Source organism: Semicossyphus pulcher, unplaced genomic scaffold (assembly GCF_022749685.1).
Source record: "Semicossyphus pulcher isolate SPU_LCO1_2020_fin unplaced genomic scaffold, fSemPul1.0.p SCAF_17, whole genome shotgun sequence".
NCBI classification, from domain to species: domain Eukaryota; kingdom Metazoa; phylum Chordata; class Actinopteri; order Labriformes; family Labridae; genus Semicossyphus; species Semicossyphus pulcher.
Window position 1 is genome coordinate 16,076,046 of NW_027211681.1, and position 25,441 is coordinate 16,101,486.

Sequence of the window (25,441 nt, forward strand, 5' to 3'; positions counted from 1 at the left end):
GTAATTAGAACGTGGCCCGCTTTGAAAAAGTAAAGAAGGCAGAGCTTGGCAGAGGTAAATAAAAATTCCTGATAAGCAGCGTGGCAGGTTCCCAGTTTCAATTAGGGCGCACGGCAGACTATGAGAGGCTCTCGTGGGGGAGCTTCAGCCGCACCAGGGCGGCAGCCAGGACCTGTTGAGGAAATCCTCCCGGGGGGCATGGACACCGGGTAGAAAGAGAAAGGCAAATGCACAGTGAGAGAACCAGAGATCCCATTACACTGATCAGTGTAATGCATATCACATGGAGCAGGCGAGGAGGAGGAGGAGGAGCAGAGGGGATGATAGGGAGAAAGAAGGCAGCCCGTTAATACAGGCAGAATATTCCTTTTTATTCTAATTACGACATGCCAGTGGAACTTAGAGGGGGGAAAAGAAAAGCACTGGTGGCTCCTTTTTCTTCACTTGGAATTTGAGGTGGACAGAGATGCCGGCTTTTCTCACATATAGATTGAACTTGTGTGCGTGTGCGTGTGATGGGGTGTGGCAGGGGGGCCATGGGAAGAGAGATGCAGCCGGTGAATCAAACCGGCATCTCGGATAAAGCTGTAGGATCGGCTGCGAGGCTTTGAAGTCGGCCTTATCGCGGGGATTTGAGAGGGAAATGGGTAAGAAGGTGGCGCTTACACACCGTGTGTGTGTGGAGCCTAGCGGAGTGTAGCTTGATCAAACCCCTGCTGGGATCCCATGGGAGCCCCCTCGACCATGTATGTTAAACATATCATTTTCACTCCCCATGTTTGCCCTGCCCAGCACGTTAACTCCCTGATCCCATTTTATTAGAGCACCCCGCTGCACACACACACACACACACACACGAAGAGGCCTCTCTCTCCCCCATACGTTGTGGCATGGAAAATTCATGATCTTTAAATCTGACCAAACGCGGGGTCACTCATCCTGAGTTGCAGTAACATTCTGATGGTGGCCACCAAGCATGTAATGGATGCATTAAAGGGATTTCCAAATGTGATGTAATTACTTAAGTGTCTCTTGAGGAGACGTTGCCGTGTGTATCGGCTCTTCATCACGCTCGTGCAGCATACATGATCCTGGAGTATGAACTGCTCCTGCAGGCCTGCTCAGCGTGTGCTAACATGCAAGTCAAAAAATATGTTTTTAATCAGTAAATAACTCGCTTATTAAAAGACGCTGTTCACGCTAGCAGGAAAAGATCATACTTGATTTTTTACTGTATACCATATGTATATGAGCAGTTAGTAAAAAGCCAGGTGCCTCTTAACAGTTATGATGCAGATGGTGAAGGGTTGAACCACAGCTATCGCTCGAAATGCTAAGGCAGCAGGAGGGAGCGAGCACGTCACGTAGAAACAACAATGTATAGAATGAGAAAACAACACAGCAGAGTTCATAACAGCTAAGACCTGAGTACACACGCTGAGAAAACATCCCTAACCCTCTGCTGGAGACGTGGAAGCGACGGCGAAAGAGGTGACGGCGGAGGCGGCAGGAGGAGTGAGTCGAGCTTGTGAGAGAGAGAAAATGAGCACACAGAAGAGGTGACGAAGAAGAAGCAGATTTAAAGCTTAAAGGGTTTAAAAATGAAGATCATTCACATTCACAACAGTCGGATCATTCACTAGCAGTTCTGCAGTCCTGATATTACCCGAACATCTTGAAAGCTATCTGACAAAAGGAATCAGTAATTTCAACGCAGAGAGGAGAGATACACAGAAAAGGACTTCTGCTTATCAAAGGGAATGCTTGCGTTCAGTGCACCTTAAAAATGAAACTTTAGAGCAATGAAACATTTTAAATTCCTCTATAGGAGCTATTTTCCCTTCAAGCTGCACTTTAAAGGTGTTTTCAGTATGTAAAACCAGGCAGACTAGCTGCTCTCATCACTATTACGCTTTTATCAATATTAAACTTGCAGCAGCTTTTTAGCCTTCATCATATCTACGGTGAAATTCAGACTACCTTCCAAATCCAATATAAGGGGAATTATTTCCCAAATTCCTGCATACAATGTAACCTGCTCATAACCTCGCGTCTACAGCTTGAATTCATTTGAGGCTCGGGGTTCAGGATTGAAAAGCGCCGGACTGAGGATTTGGCATGGGCAGGACTTGTGTAAGGAGCTGGCTGTGAGCTTTGCAAGCTGTGAGAAAAAAAAAGTGACAGTTTCTGCAAACATCACATGATTTTCAGATTGTTTATCCTGGTATAATGCACGCCGGACTTTATATTTTTGTGTTGATAAAGCTGTGTGGTGTTTTATATAAAATTGGTTATGCTATCAAATGTTTTTAATGCCTCGCTGATAACGCTCCTCCACCTCTCTCTGACTGATCCGCTAATCTGAAATCACATCCTTTTATCTCCAGCTTACTTGGAAGTGAGCGGTTGCGTCTAAGAAGGGAGAAGACACCCTTAAGAGCACCAGGCAGGACAAGTGAGTGTGTATGTGTGTGTGTGTGCAGGGGGGTGAGAATCACCTTGATTCAGTACACCGGCCCTCTTTGAAGTGCTTGGAGCCCAGCACGGCCAGCACAGAGCCAACCGTAAGCCTTCCAGCAAAAATGGAGCCTGACCTCCCCACCAAATCATAACCATATGAACATAAGAATTTCCACCTTAGGAGAATGCTCTCTCCCCCGTCCATCTCCCAGGGTGAGGCATTAAGTAGTGATAACAGAAAACAGGTTCTGAGAGAAGGGGGAGGTGATGGAGGGTGGAGAGGAGGAGAGGAGGACAGGGAGGAAAATAGGGGTTACAAGTGTGCCGTATGGAGGAGATTGGAGAAGGGGATTGTGTCCAAAAAATGTTGTTGCACGGAGCCCGACTGCCTAAAATGGAAGTTTCTGAGGCGAGGATCAAGAGATACGGTGCCCTTCACAGTTGACAGAGTGAGAGACAGAAAACGGAGAGAGGGAGAGCAGCGAAGGGAAAAAAGGAACAAAATGTTGAAATGTGACTCTAACTCAATAAATACCTCTGTAAGCCACTACAGAGCAGCCGAGTGGTACCTTCACTAAGGCCTCAGGACCCACCTGCAACTGGAAATGGTTTCCTGTCTTACACGAACGCTGTTGCACCCTAATCCATGTAATTACATCTCATATTCCACATGTGTAAGTACACATGTAGAACATTACAGTCACTAGCTTTTTTTTTTAATAAGAGCACAGCCCTCCTGCAGCCTCCAACGCTGGAAAAAAAAGCTACCTCCACTGTTCATGCTCATTAGAGACACAATGTAGTTACCAAACACGTCGACAAAGAACCAGAAAGTTGAGGAGATAACTTTAAACACACCCTCCTCCTCTTAAGGCGTCTGCCACTGAAACAAAGCCCGCGCCGGAGGGGGGAGACGAGTGTGATTCTGTGGCTGTGTGTGCGCCCGATAGTTTGAATAAGCATTCCAGCGAGTGTGTGTGCAATTAGGGGTTAAGGCTGTTTGTGTGTGTACAGTGTGTGTGTGTGTGGTTGCGTGGCGGCGGTGGGGGTTGTTAGCGGTTCCATCTGGGTCTTCTGGAAGCCGTGTGGAGTCAGGAAAACCACATCTCATAAAAGTGGAGGCAGCCCAATGTTCTACAAGGACAGAACATTACTGAGAATGTCGCTCAGGAAAACCCTGGGCTTCGGCCCATATGTTGGCTGCAAAGGCTCTCTCCCTCTCTTTTTTTTCCGCTCATTCTCTCTCTCTCTCTCTACTTATTTTTCACTTGGTAAGGGATAAGAAAGAGGAAGACAAAATAGACAGCGTGGAGTGTGGGAGACAGAGGCTGAGACAGGGAGAGAGAAGCCGGTACTGATAGCAATTCCATCTGTCTGTATCGAACAGAGGAGTGAGCAGTGACAGGCTGCGGGATGGGGAGGAGGAGGAGGAGGAGGAGGAGGGCATCTGGTGCACATTGGCTCTGGGTCTGTCTGGAAACAACCATGGGAGAGGAGTGAGGGATGAGTAGATAGAGGGAGGGAGAAAAGGATGAAAGTCCGAGGAGTGGAGAAAGTAAAAGTCCTGCCAAAGTGAAGGGCAAGAATTCTGCGAAAGAATAAATGTGTCTGTGCTCGGCTCATAATGTCTTGGATTGAACTTGAGGTCAGGGGGAAGAGGGGAGAAGTGGCAGAGAAATAAAGAAGTGTAAAGGGCAGACATTTTTTTTTATGTTTGATGACTATTTACTGAAAAAAAGTTGAGATTTATCATCACAAATAATATAAGTAAGTAGTTTTTGAAGGTTTTTACGTGTGCAAAACTGTAATTAATTGGTTAACAAGTAAAAATAACTGCGCTTATGCTACATGAAAAACAGTGAAGCAGCTGACTGTGTGGATTTAATAGTGTAATAGTGTGTTAATGCTCTCAGAGAACGCTTGTAGGACTGAAGGTCAGGCTACAAACAGTTTATAAAAAGATGAGACAAGAGTGGGAGAGAAAGACAATCATTCATTTTAATGGTTATTGATGTCATGTATAATTCCTCTCCTTTGCAAATCAAAATTCCATCCACACCATAATCGACTGAGCTTTTAATAATATCGATTGACTTATTCAGTGTAAGGGGCCTATTACAAAGGAAAATTGCAGAGCGTACGCATATTTAGTCACACCTCTACGACGCGTTTGTTTAGCTATGCGGTGAGCGGCTCGGAGGACGGAGGAGGGCAGAGTGGATCTCACATGTTGACGTTAATTAATTCCTTCTGTCAACAGGACCTTAAAAGCCACGGTGACATATTACATTAATGTAGAAGAAGATTAGTGTATTTTGCAGGGTCATATAAACGAGATCACGATGGCGGTAATGATGATAATTACAGCGCTAATGTGGAAACGTCTGCAGCTGGTGATGAGACGACACTGATGCTTATTATTCGGATTGAATGCGACCAACGCTTCAGAGGGGAGGCAGGTCGGCGGGTGCCACAAACACAGGTACTCACTTTGCTAAATGAAAGAGAAGGAGAAGATGTAATTAATGATTTCAACTAATAATGCCTACTGCTAACTATTTAGCGTTCTTTAAATTTGTGTTAAAGCTCCTGTGAGGAACTTTAGGTATGTGTTGATTTTGGCGCCCCCTGTGGACAAAGCCATACCTCTTCTCTCTGCTGTTTTTTTTCTGCTGAAATAATCCACCTTGTCGCTGATGGTCTGGTTTGCCTTAATTGAATTAATTTCAGTCTTTTTCATTACCAGCGAAAAACTCCTCACAGGAGCTTTAAATGTAGAGGGAATGTGTTGGTACAAGCTGCGCCTGTGTTCTCTGCATGTGTGCTTTCCTTCCTCCTGCACCACACACATCCAGTGGTCAGGCTGCACGTTAACTCTGTCAGCTAAGCATCCTCAGTTCTCCGGACAGATGTCTTTCGGTACGTACAAATATCTCAAACAAGACTCGAAATGTGTTAACTGTATATCAGAAATCGTGGATGCATATGCTGGTTAATTATAATGTCTTACACAATATCTCATTAAGATAGAATTACCATGATCACTCCTGTGGTCTAAACCCTTTTATTCGAATGCTAAATGAGTAGGAGCAAGCGTTTGAAGGCCTGACTGCAAAGATCACAGTAAAGTAATTTATCATCAAATAATGTCCCCTGACATCAATATCAAAAAGACAACTTATTACCTATCATCTGCAATACTCTTCCACTGAAATTATCTCTCATTTAGCGCGGCGTAGTGGCGGGGAACACACCCCTGACACAAAGTGTTGCCCGGAGGCTCAGGGAAAATGATTGAATTTCATAGCTACTTACAGGCTAATAGGGCCGCACAATGACTACTTACTGTCCTTAAGTGACTGGCTGCTTCTCGCCGGGCCGCGGCCTCTTTGAAGCCCCTTCTGAGGAGATCGAGAGGATTTAGCCAGTAGCGTGACATGAGGCTGAGCAGTTGAGCAACGGTGCTCCCACCAGCTGACTATTAGAACCAGCTGATATAAACACAGAGAGGCTACGATATGGGAACCGCAGGGCTCCAAAGGTTACTCAAAACAACTTTCTCACACTGACGACTTGGAGCGTTTCCCGAGGATAATATGAAAATCAAATGGTGAGGAGGCTTTGTAGAGCTCAAAGCAGAAATTACATTGGCAGGCAGCTTATTTAGAAATTTTGATCATTTTTAATCAAGAAAAAATGGCAGAAAATCCTCTGCAGTTTTTTCCCCGCCAGAAAATTAACAAAATATCTTAAGTGTGAGAAGAAAATATGATTATATTACTAAATTAAGAGTGTAGTATAACTAATATATTGATTTAATTTACTAGATTTTCTGATATTTGTTTTTTTTTTACACATATATTTTAAAATACACACACAAAACCTTTCATTTAAAACTAGCAAACAATCTTCCTTTATAAATGTTGGGTTGCTAATGTGTATTTTGTGCATGTGCGTGTCCCTGTGCGCGTAAGACGTTAAGAGTGAGGGGCTGGATCTGCGAGCGCTTTACTCACAGAAGCCGTTTCCACATACAAACCACCCTCTCCCCACCATGCTGTTCCACTTACACTGCTGGAACACCAAACCATATACACATACAGATAAGCACATGTACACACAACACACATACGTATACTCACACACACACACGCGGAGCTAACCACATGCACATGTTCACTTGCTCTTAACTAATTCATTCAGGAACACTTTGGTTTGGGTTTCAACACCAAAACCTCCGTACCTTTGATTGAGAAATGTGTCTGACTGCAATTATAGGGGGGGGTGGGGGGGGAGCAGAGGAGGTGGAGGAGGGAAGGATGGAGAGGAAACGCACTACAGTGGTTTTATAGTTTGCTGGCGTGACATTTTTCTCCACTTTTTTTTCCTCCTTTTTCCAGCGGAGGGCATAGTGTTGACAGGGCAGGAAAAGGGGGCAGACTGAAGTAGAAGTAACAGCAGGGAAAATGTGGAGAAAATGGATGGGCAATGGGACTGAAGTGGCCTAGATTGTCACTGCTCTCCTTTTGATCAATACCTCTCAAAATAACTGCAGCAGTGGGGGAATTGTGTAGATACGCTTGGAGAGAAAGGTGCTCATTTCACCTTAAATAAAAAAAGCTAGCAGGGATGTATTGTGTGTAAGCAGAGGGTTAAGCACCGCTAATACGCACACTTGACATTTACACTAAACCCACATGATGCTTTGCATGCGTTTTGCACTGTAGCACACGTATTGCTCGCTGACCTGCAGTATGTAGCCCCTGACGTAGTCTCGCAGGGTCCAGCCCAGGCCGTGCAGGATGTGCAGCACCTCTTCCTGCTTCAGCACGGAGAAGAGCCGGTCCAGGAGGATCTTGAGCCTCACGGGCACGGCCTGGGTGCCGTACAGCATCAGGCTGCTGATGTCGAACACCACGTTGGACTGAACGATCTCCACCTGGGTGGGGTGGTACAGGTGCTGGGTGCTAAGCTTGTCCAGAGCTGCGCAGGGAGAGAGGAGAGAAATGCACACACAGACACACAGATACGCTTAATGACTATCAAGTTTCTCTCTCATCTCAAATCTTCCTTTGGAGGCTGCTGCACGGTCAGCACTGCCTGATTATAACGTATGAATCAGATAAAAGCAATGACATTACCGTAATTATCTGCCATTCTTCCTATTTAATCTAATCTCTGGCTCTTTCACAGTTACGCTGCCCTTGCATCTCCACTTTTATTTGCCTCCTCTGTCTCCATCCTGACCTGCATTAGATCCACTCTCTCTGTTTGCTGGCTGGATCTGCGTTTCTTATTGCATTACTTTGTATCTTATTTATTTATACTTAATCAGCCAGGAGCTAAAGTGGTTTATTTACTATGAAATCAAAGATGTGGGACTGGTTTCAGAAGTGGGCGGTGGAGACACAATGAAGCCCAAGGTTTTTCAGCCTACGTCAGTCTACAACTGTAGCAAAGAAGGTATTAAATAGGTAATCGGGCTTGTCATAATTCATGTTGTATAATAATAACAAAAACAAAGAAATGTCATGTAAGTTACTGCATTATTAATCCCCATCCCACACCTAAAACATGGATACCAGGATAGAGTAGTCTGTATGTTGCCTGAGAGGCAGAACTCAGGGCATAAAAACCAGCTTGTAGGTTTTGTTATTGACCCGTCTATTACGACCTCAGTCACCTTTTTCTGCCTCTGGCTGTCTGGGCGACACCTGGTCAACTCTCACTTTTCTTCCTCCCTTGTCTCAATCCTTCTCTCCCCCCCTCCCCTCTCTCTCTCTCCCTCCCCTCTTTCCCCTGCCTGTCTGGGTGACACCTGGTTGGGTCTCTCTCTGATCCCGGGACGGCTTTTTCCTGCTGACGAGGGCTTTGCCTGACAACACAGCGCAGCCAGACACGAACATAATAAAAAATGAAGAACTACTTGTCAGAGTCCCTGCCAATGCCGACATGAAATGAAAAGTGGGGGAGAGGAGAGACGGGTGCCTGACAGTTCAGAGGGAGAGATTAAAAAATAGTCAATGGGGTCCTGTGCGATCCGCTGAAGGGCCCACGGCCCAGCTCTTGTGCGGACGCAAGCCAAACAGGTGTTTTCTTTTTTCCCCTCCTCCTCTTCTTTGTACTTTTCTTGCCTCCTCGCCCTTTTTTTTTTCTACCCGCGTGAAAAACTCGAAACGTGTGGTCTCGCGCCTCTCTATCTGTCTTGTGGTTGTGTGCTCTGTTTTTATTTATCTAAGCTGCAAAAACAAGACTTTGAAAGCAGCAGAAAAATACAGAATCAAACAAAAACAACAAAGTTGCTTTTACTATAAAGTAAGAAAAAACTTTGGGATTTTAGTCGGTTCACAACCACAGAGGAGAGAGAGAAGCTGCGACCTTCAGCAACTTTACAAACATATTATAGAAGTGAGATGTGTGAGATGCATTCATGTCAGTTGCACCTGCATTTTCTCCACAGCAAGAAGCGGTAGTTTTAACGCATCAGTTATTTAATATTAATTTACACTATATAACGAAACACAGATCAGGCTAGCAGTGATTTACTTACCATGGGCTACCCAGCCATGTTTGCACTGGTCACATGTTCGTAGGTGAATCTTCCCTGGCTGGAAACACTCACATGTGCAGTTCACCAGTGTGCAGCGAATGGCCTGCAGAGAGAGGAGAGACAGACACATCCTCGTCAATCACAGAGATAATAAAGCAAGAGCAGAGGAAGCAAACTTATCAACCAGCAGGAGACAACTAATACAGAACACAAAAACTCATCCCACACTCAACATAATACTTTTCCAAACAGTTTCTTTAAATTGTGACACAACATGTCAGCAGCTGCAGCCACAAAGAAAAACTTTCAGATTTCCCAACAACCATTTCATTCCAGCGTGTGAATCTACTTCTCTATAAGGTAATTTCCCAGAGTTCATGCGAGCTGACAAAGGACTTCCCTCCCTGAAAACACAGAAATGTAACTTGTTTTGACTGAGGCTCCATTACTCAACACTGGAGCTGCACTCAGTCTGACCCCGGAAAGCTTTTAGTAGTGAGGGGTTAAGTGTCCAGACTTGACGAGGGCAACTCGGTACAGCACAATGCGTCATCTGCTCAGGCTTAATCCTTCACTGCTAAAAAAAAACTCTAACAAAACTCTTCAGGTACATTTTACACAACTTAATATGATCCTCTAAGATGTTTCACATTCTCCAAACAACACGGAGTTTGTACAGCGTGGAGAAAAAGTATGATATACACAGAAACCCACATAAATGAATACAGCTTAATCTTCCAAATGAGTGCAGCAGCTGGAAGCCGTAAATTTCCCTCTGACATGGAGAAACAAGGAAGTGAAAGGAGTGAGAAGAGAAAAAAAGAAATTGGGAACATGAATCTTTATAAGCGCTGGCAGATCCTTGTTTATCAGACATTTTTTACATTATCAAGATGAATTGATGAATAAAGATAGTAACACTTCTGCAACCTAAACTGCCTGCAGGGAGTCTGAGGCTGTAGGAGGATTGATGCAGCTTATGGAGAACAAAAACCTGTTTGTCTCTTTCAACACAATCAAATACTATGTGTCCTTTACATTGGCATGCACTTTTAGTACTTTTTATTTCATCTAAAAAGTGTGCTGCGTCCTGTATACCGGTGCGACCAATATGCCAGTATAAAGTGCAGAGAGAGGACGATTGCGCTACAATCTAGCTAACGTTGCCGGTTGCGAAGTGGTGACGTCACATCTCTGCATTAAACAGGTTCGGGTCCAAGCCGCTACAATGTCTCCTATTACAACATGCCGCAGTGCTGTTTTCATCGCTGTTTTAAGCGAGAAAAACTAGCTTGATTGTTGCCAACGCTTCATCACGGACATGCACTGTCACGATTGCCATTGCAGCTGCCGCCCTCACAACAATCAACGTTACCGTAGACTGCTAACTACCGCTAGCTGGCAGGATTGCAAACTCGACATGGCAAAAACAGACGGTAGGCTGTAATTTGTGTGTTTTGAATGTGTTAAATAAATTGAAATAGTGTTGAAATAACTTGCAATAGCTATAGAAAACTTTTTTTCTTCTGGGACAGCACCAGACACAGACTGCGGCTTTTATTCTGGTGCGATTTATATTCCGGATTTTGCAGTAAGTATGTTGGCTGCTAGTGCAAAAATTTTAAAAAAGTTAATAACTTAAACTTAGGAGGATGATGTATTTTGCATGTAGCACATATGGTGTTGAGTCAGTGCTGAATATCTGAAGGATTTTCTGAGTTAATTCTTTCGGCTGTAAAGAATCTCATCTGTAAAAACTAAAATTACACAGTTAGAAAATGTGAGGAATGTTTGACGCAGGCATATGAGTGCAGTGTACGAGGTGACGGCTGAGAGTAGCTGCCTATTTATTTTTACAGGAAAGTTTTTTAAATCTTCTTTCAGCAAATGAAATTCTGATTAAACCTGTCAGGTCAACATGCAAAGGCAGATCTGTGGAGTTACGTGTGGGTGTCTGTTGGAGAGGAGGAAAAAAAAGAGGAAGAGTTTGACAGAGAAACTTCTTGTCCTCACAGCAGAGCCTCAAACTTTACGACCTCACTATCAGCTCTCAACGTGTTATCTCATATTGTCTCACTGTTATTCTTGTAAGGCAGCGGTGTGACAATACTGTGACACAGACGGGTCGGAGTCCACGTCTGCAACAGCAGCCTGTGTTTCACAATGTCAGAAACAGTCAATCAGCACTTTCAGATAGAAAAGGATGAGCCTTTACGTCATGCAGCAGAGGTCAAGAGTGTTTCTCCTCTTTACTTCTGTGCACACTCCAACACACCAGCATTGACCCAAGTGCACATGCTGGCGTTTAACAGCAGCACATCACATAACCCAGTCAGTGGATTAGACCAATATCCTGTAATTCAGGATGTAAAACTCAGCTCAGTCATAATCTACTAAGGGACCATAAAATCTATCAGAATCCCCCCTGCGCACCCTAAGGTGCTGTAAACCAGATTAGCAACCGTAGGTGTCAAAGTGAACATGGGCTAATCCAAGATTAAACACAAAATTACACCACTTCTAACCATGTCACCTCGCCGCCTGACACCGAACGAGACAGGAGGCAGAGATTATTTGACTTTACACCATTTTTAAGCTCTCCAGGTGCAGCCACGGCAATCCTCGCAGTGTGTGTGAGGATTACACGCCACGTGTCGGTTTGAGTGTACATACATTAAACACTGAGCTGACGTTCTTATCCCCGGCAACGTTCGGTAAGTGAGTTCAGCGTTTCCCCTCAAGGACACTTGAGCAGCAGCAGAGGTGGCTGTTCATGAACGTGGGTCGAACCTGTGACCTTTCAGATACAGTCGACCTGCTGTCCTGCTTTGAAGCCACATCTGTGCTCATACGGCTGTTTTGTAATGCAGTCAAATGCAGTTTCCTACTTGCAGTTTTCCCTCTTTTTGATGCCAACAACCTGCAGTCTTGTCAGCAAATCTGAATCTATAGGAAAGGATGCATCTTTAAAGTGACGACCTCGAAGATTTTCATTTAAATAAATGTCTGTTATGTCACTATCTATCCCCACATGAGGTAACAATGGTGACTGAGCCTAAGCCTTTGCATTCGCAGTATTACAGACTGGATGTCGGTGGTGCCTTTCGCCACAAGCGGCGCCCAGTTAGTGACTTGTTTTCCATCGCCCAGCAGTGGTTGGTCTGTCAGAGAGGGTAGGCGGAGCTAAGGGGCTGCTTTTCTGCTCTTTGCAAGTGTTGCGAGTAAACAGTAATCTACTATGGCTGAACAAACACAGAAAAGATCGATGACTACAGAAACTGATGACTTCAAAAATAAGTGAAAATCAAAAGAAAAAGAAACAAACTCGACGCTCAGATGAAGGCAAACAGTCTAAAAAGGAAAGTGACCGTCAGCGAGGAAAATCAAGAGTTACAACCGGAGCCAACCGTGGACGTCACACATGCGACACTGTCTGGATATCTGGGTGCTCCCGCAATTACCGTTTATCACCATAGGTGCCGCCAAAGAGAACAAAATTGAGATCTTCCAGGTTACAACTTTAATGTATTCTTCTAAAATTTAGCTATTGTTTGTTGTTTCGTTTCTTACTTGACACTTCTCTGCTCTCTTCTATATCCGTCACTGCAGCTTTATTTTTGTGATTTTTGAGTGAACTGATTGTAGATGTTTTCCGGTGGAATACTTTTTCCTTGAACTCTCCTTGCATACAGATTTTGCAAACTCTTATTTAGAGTACCCAAATTTAGCTTGGTGATGTCACACAACACAACCCTTTCCTAATTACCTCTCGGTGCGGCGGCGCTACCAGCAGCAGCAGCAGCAGACGGAAATAAACAATTGGAAATATCAAATGCACCTCTGCTGTTTACGAGCCGGGCTCTGACAGCTGACAAGATAGTTAAGGGGCGTCTAATACAGCAATTAGAGCGTGCCACTGTCTGCGAGGCTGCTGCTGTGACAAGGCGCCCTCTAATCACTGACTTATTACGTTGGCTAGCAGCACCTCTCATATCTGGCCCATTAAGCAGACAGCAGCATTAAGAAGCATTAAAGCAGCAAGCCCCCTCAACTGAGGAGGCTCTGACGGGGAAGAAAAAGGCAGGGAGGGAACGCACTGTGCCTGATTTTTTCTTGGGATTAATTTGTGCTTTGTTTCACATGCAGTTTGGAACGTGTAAGAGAAGAGTGATGTGACGGAGACAGAATCGATCATACGCAATAAGATGAAAGATAGCACTGTGATTACAGCGCCAGCAGACGAGTGTGTCATTGATGGCCATCAAAAACTTCATCATCAAGGATGTGAGTTTGACTGTGTGTCTGCCTTTTCACAGGAAATGAGAGAGACAAAATCATATAGACTTCTCATGATTCTCACGTACTCCACTTCTGCGGCCAGCTCGGATCTGGGTTGCATTTGTCCGTGGTTTAACCTGTGTCTGGCCTGGGCTGGGTCAGGGACAAGCTTGGGCCCGGATCCCAGCGCTACACTCGCACATATTTGTCACAGCAGGCCGGGGGAGGAGGCTGTGTTATCTGAGGCCTGGCCAGATACACAGCATTAGTCAGTGTGCGAGCGTCTCGCCAGGGTTTCCTCTTTGGCTCACGACTACAGAGGACGACGGTGAGGAAAAGGACAGAGGGCTGAGTGTGTGTGACTTCATGAATAACTTGAGCAGATAGAAGGTAAAAGCTTAAAGAAAGAGGAGGTAATCTCGCAATGCTGTTGCAATTAGACCCAGTCAACACTCTCACACAGCTGCTGTGGTCAACAACTTAACCTAGCGGCGTTCAGAAAGCATCATTTCCAGCTCTTATCAGGCTCAAGTGTGTGTGTGTCTCACTGCTGCGTTTTGTTTAGCTGGAGGCTTGATGTTTCGTGGATGTTTTGCTTGGCTCGCAGGCCCTGTCCCAGCCCAATTGTATAAACACTGACAGTCAGCAATGGCCAGCATCAGACCGGGGAGGACTCTCAATTAAAACACTGTTAGCGGGACAGATGGACTGAAGAAATGCAGGAAAGAGGAGCTGCGGAACAAGATGGCTTCAGCCTGGACTCTTCTCATCAGGGTCCAAGAGGATTGAGGAAAGCAGGCTTCGGGGCCAAGGATCGATACTGATACATGCAAACAAGTCCAACCCTAAACCATGCAGCATATGTGGAGATCAAGAAAGACAGCGCCTTGGCAATTACAAGTCTTATGAAACCACACAACTGATGGTGATCCCAAACTAATATCCTGTACAACTCTATTACAACCCTGTCATTTTTCAAGGTTGATGTTGTAACCGTATGCCCCCGAAAACACCACTAAAACACCACCCGTCCCTCTCTGTATCCTCTGACAGCCTACAATGGAAAAGCCAACCCAGACAGCTGCTGGATGCCGGGTGGGTATTGTTCCTCCTACTTTAATTGAAACCTTTACCATGTTCAACACACAGCCACAGACCACATTTCTTGTTTGGTGAGTTAAGCAAAGCCGAGACTTAAATGAAAACCCTGTGTGTGTGTGTGTGTGTGTGTGTGTGTGCGCGCGCGCGCGCATCTGTGCGCATGTGTGCGCCTCGTCTTTGCAGCAGCAGCTTTGGATTTAAATTTGTCTCTGCTTAGGGTCACTGTAAAACACTGGGAGCATCTTGTCCTCTCTTCCACCCACAAGATATTATCTCATCCATGAGTTAGCTGCTGAAATTCTGTCAATTTCCTGCCAGAAATGTGCAGCCAACGTGTGTAGGAAAAGAGGCACAGCGGCTTTGCGTGTCATAAAACAGGGCCCTGGCTCAGTCAGATAGATCAGGGCTTCACAGTGTCCATATTGGAAACAGGTGACAAATAAAACACGCCGAATAAAGAAAGTCTTTGTAGTCAGACATAGCACGCCACAAAATACAGGGGAGCAAATACCTCATGCCAAGGCTAATTTTTGCTTGTTTGATTTTGTACATTGGACTTGACTTGAAACAGAGCTTTTCTTGCCTTACAAAATGGTACAAAATAAACAACAATTAATCACATGTGCACTGCGTAAAACTGCGCAGGGGGAAACTGTAGCCATAAGAAAATCTTTCCTCTGAAATCCCCACAGTGTAAGGCCCCCGTCCTCCGTGTCAGTTCTGGTTTTGAGCCCGGCGGCTGGCAGTCGCAGATCCAGAGGTCCCTGTCCTTTGTGCAGCTGTGCGTCTGGGCTTTGACACGGGGCAGAGCGACCAGAGCTATGCTAATGGGAACCAAATGGGGCGTGAGTCCCCGGTGGATTACAGAAGGAGAAGAGAAGCATGTGTTTTCATGTATTCATATGGAGACCCGGGACCCCTCTCTTTTCTTCCTTTCCTTAAGTCGAGTGAAAGGGAAGCGGCCATGTCTGTTGTTTGCACGCACCCTTAATTAATGCGCTCTGTGTCGTAACAGCTTTGAGGTTCATTATCAATCTTTTAATGTATCTCCTAAAATGCATGTTAGTCACTTACTATGAAGCTACGTAGAGCTGAAGGTGAAGAGAGCTGAATTTAGCGAGGTAAATAAACATTTAGCATAAACTGGGGAACAATAAATTTCATCTGTTAACTTATTACATCTGTGAAAATTTCAAACATAACTTTCAGATGTTTGGCAGTGGCTCTCAGCTTTGTTGCACTTTGATTTAGCCTGCTGTTAAATGTTGTCTTGAGGTAGCAACATGAGGTCCTGCCGACCCAAAGACTGACGAGGTCATACCTTTTCATTCCACTTCCTGGTTTGTCATATGAATATCTCAGCTGATTTTGAATAGTGTGATGCGATTTAATAATGAGAAACATAAATCTGGAGTTCATAACTGAACAATCTAAACAATTAAAGTGTAAGTGATGATATCTGTCATCCATTGGCAGGCCGGATGACGTCCATTTTCAACTCTGACCACACATCAAGTCCTGTCTTTTTCTGTGTTTGTCAGCTGTCAGATCTGACTCACGCTCTGCTCTCCCTCGCACACAGACACAACAGCAGCCATGTTTTTTTTTTCTCCACAATAAAAGACACACACATAATTCAGCTTAATTTCTGCTTCCAACAGCTTGTGTGCGGTTCGTTTCAAAGTAAAATTCCCCTCAATGAGCACCAACCCAAAGACGTTTCAAATCAGATCAATGACGAAACTTTCTGTGTGACTCACTCGCATGATAAATATCTGTGCGTGTACTTCAGGACAGTCATGCTTGTTTATGAAGCGGACCTCTAAAGGACACCAGCTGGCTTTGATATTGTGAAACGGAGAGGGAGAGGGATATCACAATACTGCAGCAGACACACAACCCTGTGATCTGGCTATAGATGGAGAGCTGTACCTCACTGTTAACACTGGACTACACTGTCAGTTCAAATACCTAAGCATCAAGGGAGTGAACAGTTCCTCCCCTCTTTTGTGTAGACAGCAGGTCCAGGCAGAGGACCCTGGTCCAGGCCCCTGGCCCCCTATCTCAGCTCTCCTCAAAGCATTTCCCCAGCCGGAGATCAAACCATCTGCCCAGTGACAGACCTCTGGGTGCACAGATTCAAGGCCAGGTTCAAAGCAGGGGGCTCGGGGAGGCAGGGAGGGATGGAGGGAGAGAGAAGGAAGGGTACATTGGCGAAAAAGGAAGAGAAGTGAGATAGCAAGGGAGTAAGGGGGTGGGTTTGATGGAGGAGAGCGGAGGGGGGACGGCGGGCAAGCTGGTGTATCGGAAAAAGGTGGGGAAGAGGTGTTGCAGAGGAAAGCTGATGAGGGGAGGGAGGAAAGTCGGGAAAGTGATGTGAAAAAGATGTCGGGCGGGATTTTCTCCTGGATGATGCAACTTTTGGTTTAAGTTTATGTCTGAATTTTAGATGATCAACTGAAATAGTGTGTTAGTGTTACAGGTCAGCTCGATATGAGTACGGATTTATGTGTTTAACCGATATTTACAGTTTTATCATCGGCATATCGATGTCAACGCAAACACACGGAAAATCCCCAAAATAAGCCCTAATCAAAACGAATGTCGGTCATAATTATTTTATAACTTAATTTAACAGATCCTCCTTTTTCTGGAGACCAAACATTTTAAATTTACAAGGATATAAAACTCAAAGCAGGAAATGGTCGTATTTTAGAGGCCGCAACCAGCAAATGTTTGATATTGTAGCTTAATAAAATATAAACCAATAGTCAGTGAGCCAGATATACCTGTACGAGTTAAGCTTTTTTGATCGCACACACACGCTTCCTTGAAACAACACGTTATAATCATCAATATAAACCACATCTGCTCTGACCTCCAGCCTATCAGAGGGAGCATTGACCTGCGCCAGATGAGGACAAGTCCCTGTCAGACCTGACACCTGCACTCGCTTGGCCTGCTGATCGCCCACGCCGAATGCAAATATCGCAGTGACAGCCGGCAGCGCAACAACACGCTAGCTTTTCCGTCTGGAGACTCTTAAGGAGTGACATGACCACACAGTGCGACCGAAAAGAGAAAGCAGAGAGGGAGAAGAAGGAAAAGGGGACAGAAAAAAAGAGTTAAGGAGTGGCGGAGAGAGAGAGAGGGGGGGGGTCGTGTTAGCGTTGGTGCTCTTTACTTCCTTCCACATCTACACCCTTAGACAAACAGAAAGTATTAGTCAGAGCCCAGACATATAACCGACCCCTCTCCGCAGGGGGACATCTCCATGGCTATCATCGGTCGGCGTGGGCGAGGACACACACAAACACACACAGAGGGTGCAGGCTTACAGCGGTGTGACGACAGGAGACCAGCGCTACTGAGACCCCCCCAAATTGACATTCAGTCATCACACAAGCCTACAGGGTGGGACTCTACCTTCCTACACACACACTCTCCCTCATTCCCTCTCATGCAAACACACACACACGCAGAGCAACACCCACACTCAGTGAATTCCCCTACTCGCAGCAGCTCCCAGCCAGAGAAATCTTGGAGGAGATCCTAGATGTAATCTCGCCAATAGCTCTTTATTTTCTTTGACCATTTTTAATGTTAAAAAAAGCCCGCACTAATTGTGTGTAAGCAATCAGCAAATTATGTGATTTTTCAACTAAAGCGAACACTACTGTGGACGGACTGGCAGCTTTTCAAGACACACGACCGGGCAATAATATTTGTTTCTTTCCTCAGAGTTGTGTTCAAACAGAGTGTCAGAGCGGCGGTTTACGTGTAAACACCTGGTCCTGCACGCACAACAGCTGTGGAAATACTAAACTATGTATAAACTAGGCAGAAGCAGGGATAATTGCTCCAATAAGATTATTGGCAACCAATTGCTCCATCTTGCTTGTTTGTTGCGTCTATAACACCAAAAGGTGCCCAGGTTGTTGTTATTGACAGATTTGTGGAATTATTTACCTTTGCCAGCATAATGTGAAGACCACTCTCGAGTCCCGCTTTTGATTCAACACTCCAAGAAAAAGCTGCAACTTATATTAATATTTACAGTCTCAGTCAGCAAACGACAGAAAAAAAAGAAGATAGTGACGGAGAGAGGAGGGAGAGACGGGGAGGGTGTTCAACCAATGGCTACATGACTGCAATGACACGAGTGTCACTCCCAAAGCCGCACAATGAGGGAGAGAAGCGAGGAGTGTCTTTGCGTGACTTCAAGAGGGAGGGAGAGAGAGAGTGAGACGGCAGACCAAAGGAAAGTCCATCTGTGTGTTTTAGCCTTTATCAGCCTTTACAAAGTTCACAGATAGAGGGGCTGAAGTGGAGGCTAGACGCTGTTCCAGAGTCACAGGTCACGCAGAAGACACGCAGCGGCTCAGACAGGTGGGAGGGAGGAGGAGAGCAGAAGAAAAGAAAGTCACGATTGCGTGCAGGAAGCGGCGCCAAGCCTCGGTGATTGCCATTCTGCAATCGACCTGACCAAATTGCAAACTCCCTCTCAGGACCCTCTAAGTCCGCTTCATTTGGCTGAAGCCGGAATCCTTATTCCTGCAATTATAAAGCTATTGACTAATTCGACATATGTTAGCGTGTCTTCCAGCCCTTGAGTGCTGGTGTGCCATTGAGTCATTAACTTTGACAAATTGTGACAGACTTTTTTATTGCCACCCAATCATGAGAAACAAGACTGTGGCAGTGGAGTTAATGAGTGGCATGTTTCTCCTCTTCCTCCTCCTCTGCTCGCTCCTCTCCAACCCCTCTGCTAAGATTCCTGCACACCCCAAACCCCCCCCTGCCTCACCCCCCTCCATATTTATAATTTTACCACATCCTAACAATAACACGGCCGGTACTCAGCACAAAACACGCGGGCCCTGGCCTAATGAATCTCATGCCTTTACCGCGGTAAAATGGCCAGTAAGTATTACCAGCTGCGACACTCTCCCTCGCTCTCTCTCTCTCCTTGGCAGTGGCATTGAGTTTGGGAGCGCAAGGGTGAAGGGGGGAGGAATTCAGGGAGGTGGGTGGGTGTGGGGGGGCCAGGCAGACACATCTGAGTGCAGCTGGACCAGGGAGAGAGAGAGAGAGAGAGAGAGAGAGAGAGAGAGGTGGGGGATGAGGAGGAGGAGACCGCAAGTCTCCGTGTTTCCAGCTGCCTTTCTCAGGGGCTCGGTTTTCTCTCCCTCCTCATGGTTTTTCGCAAGGCCCTTCTGGTCCCAGCTTACTTGAAAAATCACAAACACACACACACACACACACACACATACATAGACACACACGCACGCACGCCCTGATCCACCTCCCCTCCATCCCTCACATTCGGCCATCTTTGTTTGGACAGGGCTCAGGAGTTCCAGAAAAGCTCTCTCAGATGTGCTGAAGTAAGGGAAAAACAAAACAAACTGGCCCTCACACACACACACACACGCACACACAGAGTCAAAATTTATGTGAACGCACAGACACCAACAAGTTCTCGGCGCTCTCACATAACACTGTTGGAAGACAAGTTCACACACACTCCCACACACATGAACAATTTCACATGTGTGAAAGCCAAAATACCGGCTCCAACCAGAGAACAAATTTGCAAAGAGATGAAAAAAAAACGGGATACAGTTTTCTCCATGGAGGTAGGCAGACTCCAATCGAAGGCATGCATTCTTTTACGCCGTGTGTGTGTGTGTGTGTGTGTGTGTCCCAATCCAGGATCACAGCACCAGGGCAGGCCCGAAGCATACCTCGACATGTGTTACCTCTTTGTAATATTGACTTTGTTATAGCTATACGAGTGGGAGAGTGGAGCCAAGAGCCCGGGCCGTGCGGTAGTGGGGCCCCCGAGCTCGCTCGAAAACAAATACCCGAACGAGCCGTGAAAATAGAAAACACAGCACCACAATAGCAATCCATAAAAACAGATTCAAATAAACTATAAAACGCCCCTCGCCGCCGCCTCTGACCTTTACATTTTTGCTCTCTAAATTAAGAATATTATTTGTCTGATTCCTTTTTCTGCAGCGTGTTGCTTACAAAGCCGTGGGATTTGGCAGCTGAGCGAGCGTTGGCCTGGCTTCCTGTCTGAGCATGTGTACTGGACCGACTGTCAAAAAAGCCTCTTGACTTACCGTCTAATTTCAATTAAAACCCCAAACTGCTTCGACGCTCCTGCGAACATCCTGCCAAGATTTCCAAACCTGCGATTTTTCAAATTGAAATAAGTAACAATCATCGCGGCAACACGGCGCTAAATCAATACACACAGAAAGCATTAACTGTCTGCTCTTCATATGAGGAATAATGAGCACGGCTGCCTCAGATTTGAGAGGACACAAATAAAGAAGAGCGAGATAAAGGAAAAGCACACACGCTGAATATTTGATTAGTTTGCAGAAATAAAAGATTGATTATCATTTTCTTGTTCCTGCGAGTGTGAATCCCATCTTGTCTCTTTCCCCAGTGATGACTTTGCTTATACATTTGAATAATGAAGGCAAGTCATTTGAATATTCCCTCTGTATTAAAAAAAATGATGTTTTTACACGATGCAGCAATATTAGCCATGTTAATTGGGCTCTTTGGACTTTCCCAATAGAAAGGCTAAATTAATTACTTATGTCGACAAAATGTCAGACACGCAGATCTAATAACTACAACTGTTTCCAGCAGTGTTGTTCTCACTGTGTGCACTTTTTGTCTTTGTGTGTGTGTGTGTGAGCGTCCACACTCGGATCTAATGAACGAGATGGGAACAAAATGCTTTGACATCCTCTCCATGTTTCATGGGTGGCTCCTGAGAGTCCTTCTCCAATATTCCTCCCCTCTCCTCATACTAATCAGCCACTACAGTATTGACTGTTTGTGCTTGCAGAGGGACTCGTGTTTGCGTGTGTGCGCGCACTGCACAAACACACATTTTTAATGCTCAAACGTGCCAATCCTCACTCCACTTTGTAATTAAACTTGTGAGAGAAAATGAATTATTTGCAGGACGTTATGTGTGTGTGTGTTTGTGTGTGATGTGTTCATTAATGTGTACCCACCACCACAGGGGGCTTTGAAGTTCCACATTTTGTTAGCTTATGGCTGTTTTTCAGTCTCCAAGAAAAACTGTATCAGCGCATTTTCCTCAAGTACGAATAAACATTGGGTGAGGAGGCGATGGAAAGACAGTGTTAAATGTGAACGTCAGATGGTGAGTGTGTGCGTACATTAGCGCACACACACGTGTGTGTGAGAGCGTACAGCGAGCGAGCGAGAGCGGCCTGCTGATGCCATGTTTCAGGCGACCCCTTGAAGTGGAAATGAGCTTCCTCGGCTTTCTAACTAGTCCGTTCTCACAAAGTCAGCAAACTCTGCCACCCCTCCAAAGAAACGCAGACACCTCCCCACGCTCCACCCACCCCCCCACAGCCCTGTGGTCAGCATGCGAGATGAATTCACCATCAAGACCTAACAGGGAAACATCTTGTTTCATGTGCTTTTGTTTTAATGTATGGGGAGGGCCAGGATGAAAGAGGAGCAGCTCCAGGGTGTGCAGGTGGCTTTTGTCCTGAATCCAAAGCAGCTCACAATGTCAACTACAGATGCTGGACAGGGACAGTAAACTCATGGTCATACAGGGTCTTTACTCCACAGTTAGCTCAACATGGCAATCAGAAAAACTGTTGCTTCTCGCTCTTAGATCTTTTTTATTGCCGTCCTTATATATACTTTTATTTTCTAGTTGCATTTTCTGAACTATCCAAGAATAGAAGGACCAATTTTTGTCAGCACTAAACCAATGTTTTTTAGTATAAGTTAGGGATGCACGATAATATCGACACGTTATCGATATCTGTGGATTATGGCTTGAAAATGACGTATCGGCAGATATTTTCTGCCGTTAAAACACACTTTAGTTACGCCACGATGAGTCCCTAACAAAAGAAAACTGAATGTTACAACCATATATCTGGCATTTTGTACATAGCCTGGCACTGTATTATGTTGTTTCTGCATCTGCCAGTGGGCCACTACAATAAGAGTAGGCATGATCAGTTCCACTACAGGGGAGACTTGATGTTCTCTGCAATGAGGAGGAAAAAACGTGACTAATATATCAGTATCAAAATCGGCACTCGGCAAAAACGGTTGGAAAATATCGTCAAAAAATCCAATATCGTGCAATAATCTTTGCTTGTGACTAAAAATGTAAAAAAAAAAAGAAGATTTTAATTAGACTAAAAGTCTAATATTCATAAAGATATTTCAAGTTACAAATTGTTGTCATTCACAAGCTGTAGCAGGAAGATATCACTCTTTATAAACACCTAAATGATCATGTATTTGTCAAAATTGTCATGGATCCATTTTGTGTTGGTTGACTTGTTAATAATCGACAGCTTTTTCCATCACTGTCTGCAGCCAAACTCCCATGACGAAATCCTCTCCTCACACTGAGTCATTAAAAAGCTGTTTCTCTGTAATCCTCACTTTAAACACTTATTCTTCACTGCACTTAAAAGGCATGTTGTTCTTTCTGATCATTTTTTAATAAAAGCTGAATTCAGTCTGGACATATTTTATGACCCTGTGTTTGTGCGTGTCTGCGTGTATTTTACACACTCTTCTTCTATTATCGCTATGCTGTGTGTATGCATGCAGCCGATGCAGCGTGCATGCACGCACGCCGCTGTTTGAACCTGTGCGAGCACCTGAGGGTCCATCCCCAGCCGCCCTCGGAGCGGGGAGCGACAGCTGTACAGTGATGCTGTAGCGATAGGCATCATCGGCTTGCTAGAGACTAATTGGTCCACAGCGCTCCTCTGAGTGGCCTCGCTAATTAATTAGAAAGGCAGTGGAGCTGAAATTTTTAATCAGGACACCAGGCTCTCCAGCTAGCAGGGAAAAAAAAGACACATCACCCCATCATTCCATGTAATCCACCTGACACTGATCTCCCATGTTGTCATGTGAAGTGTGTTGTGTGTTTAGGTATTCATACGATCTGACCAGGGAATACAAAATACATTTATTACAGGGCTCGTTCAATCATTTTAATTCAGAGAATTGCAGAAAACGTGTGTGTCCTAATACAGTATGCATGACTTATATTTGGTTTGGACCCTGGAGGATGATGTTGAGGTGGTCTTTTCCTGTGCGTTTGAGCAGCACATGCACACATCATCATTTCCACTCACACATATGAGTAGAAATATACAGATAATGCACTTGTGACAAAAATTGCACATGCATGTACTCATGTTACAATCTCTACAGCTTTCCTTCCTTCCTTTCTTTGCTCATAAGTCCCTCTGCACCATGAAAGCAAAATGTTATTTCCCCCTCTTCCTCCTATCTGTACTTAACTAATTAAAAGCAGTCACTCCAACCAGCTCTTTCCATCATGCTGTCCTGAAACTGTTTAAAAAATGATCCTCTGGTTTTGTATTTCCCACTGTAATATAAAAAAAAAGATAAATGTAAGGAGCGCTACTTTTGCACCACTCCGGGGGCACTTTTGTGTCCCGAAGCTGCACACCAGCACACCACAATGATTTGTGGTGAAGGGCCGGAGTCTGGGAGGAATCAACCAGAGACCAAAAAACAAGACGCTTGTTAAAACGAGAGCTACGCTGGTCAGCCACTTCAAAATAAGACAAGGGGAAACAGCATGTTTATCATCGCAGGGCTGGGATGACAAACTATCAGTGAAGTTGCAGTAACAGGGAATCATAACGCATGGAGATCTATCTATTTAACACACGTAACAAGCACACCGCAGTGGAAGTAATAGATTAAAGTTTCAGGAATGCACACGCCTCTACCTCGCGTGGCGACATTAGCTTTGTGTTCTGTCCTGATCTCTGTGACCGCCTCCGCTAATCAGCCCGCCTGCTCTTATCAGCCTGTTGCTTTGGCCAAAATAAACACACGCCGCCTTTTTATTGCTTTGTTTTCACAGGTCATTAGGGGAAGGAGAGAAGACGCATTGATTAGTTTTCCAGACCACTGGATTATTGTTGTGTTATGACTATCATCATTAAGTTTCATTAAGCTTGTGGTTGTTCTTGTTTCCAGAAAATGAAGACGTTGCAGGAAAGGCGAGTTGCTTGGCGAGCAGACGGCACGGCACGCTAACCTGAAGGTGAGTTGGAAAGCAGGTCTTTCAGTCTGATGCCTGTTTAAAGCAGTCATTTATACGTTTTAAGATAAGACTGAATCTGAGACGGATAGAAATCATTCATATTTTTCCAGCTTATCTAAAACACTTACGCTAACGCACTGCATTCCACTTTTATTTGAAGTGCATTAAAGTTAATGAAGCAGCATCAGTCCCTGGCCAGGTCCTCTCAGCCAGCTCTGCTCTGCAGCTACACATATGCTCCCAAAGCGAGAAGGAACTGGCTCTGTCGCCACACTAATTAGCATGTGTTAGCTAGTTAGCGAGAGGGCGGCCCTCTGTGATGTGTACTGAAGTGGAGTAAAACGCCGGGGCAAGGACCGTACTAATGGCCCACTTCCTCCCAACGGGGTCCCTCCCTGCAGCTCCACACGTGCTGGCATCAGTGCAGCCACGGGGCACCCACAAGGCCGCCACAGCGCCGGGGGGGCCGTGAGCGGGCACAGAGGAAGTACGCCTGGCTCGCCTGGCATCGTTTGCTCTGGGTGTGATGCGCTGCGATCTAACAGCAGGTGACAATGACACTCGCACACATGCACAGGGGGCAAACTGAGAGTGACGTGCAGACTAACAGACTCATCAGCCTATGAAATAGCTCAGACAGCTGGGGCCGCCGCGCTAGCTAGCTGCCTGGCAGTGGCGGATGCATTATTTACAGGACGAGCTGGAGCATTAGCAAGCTCTTTGGCACTTGTTTAGCAGGCGTAGGCGGTGAGCAGCGACGGCGAGCGGGTGTATCTCTGTCAGTGTGAGTAAACAAACAGAGGGGACATGGTGTGACAGAGCAAACGGCGTGCCACGCACACACATGCAAACTCATCAGGGAGCTGAGAGGGAGAGAGAAAGAGCAGGAGAGAAGAAGAGGAGGGGTGGGTGGCATCCAT

General features: G+C 45.4%; 1 protein-coding gene across 1 annotated transcript in view; it reads right to left on the reverse strand.

Annotated features, from left to right (window-relative positions):
• The window catches only part of bnc2 (basonuclin zinc finger protein 2), a 90,364-nt gene that overhangs the window by 34,243 nt on the left and 30,680 nt on the right, over window positions 1–25,441 (reverse strand). The window contains exons 2-3 of the mRNA XM_069666696.1: window positions 9,011–9,113; window positions 7,208–7,443 (exon numbers count right to left, since the gene is read on the reverse strand). Of these exons, the coding sequence (XP_069522797.1) occupies window positions 7,208–7,443; window positions 9,011–9,113 (339 nt within the window). The remainder of the gene's footprint in view (window positions 1–7,207; window positions 7,444–9,010; window positions 9,114–25,441) is intronic.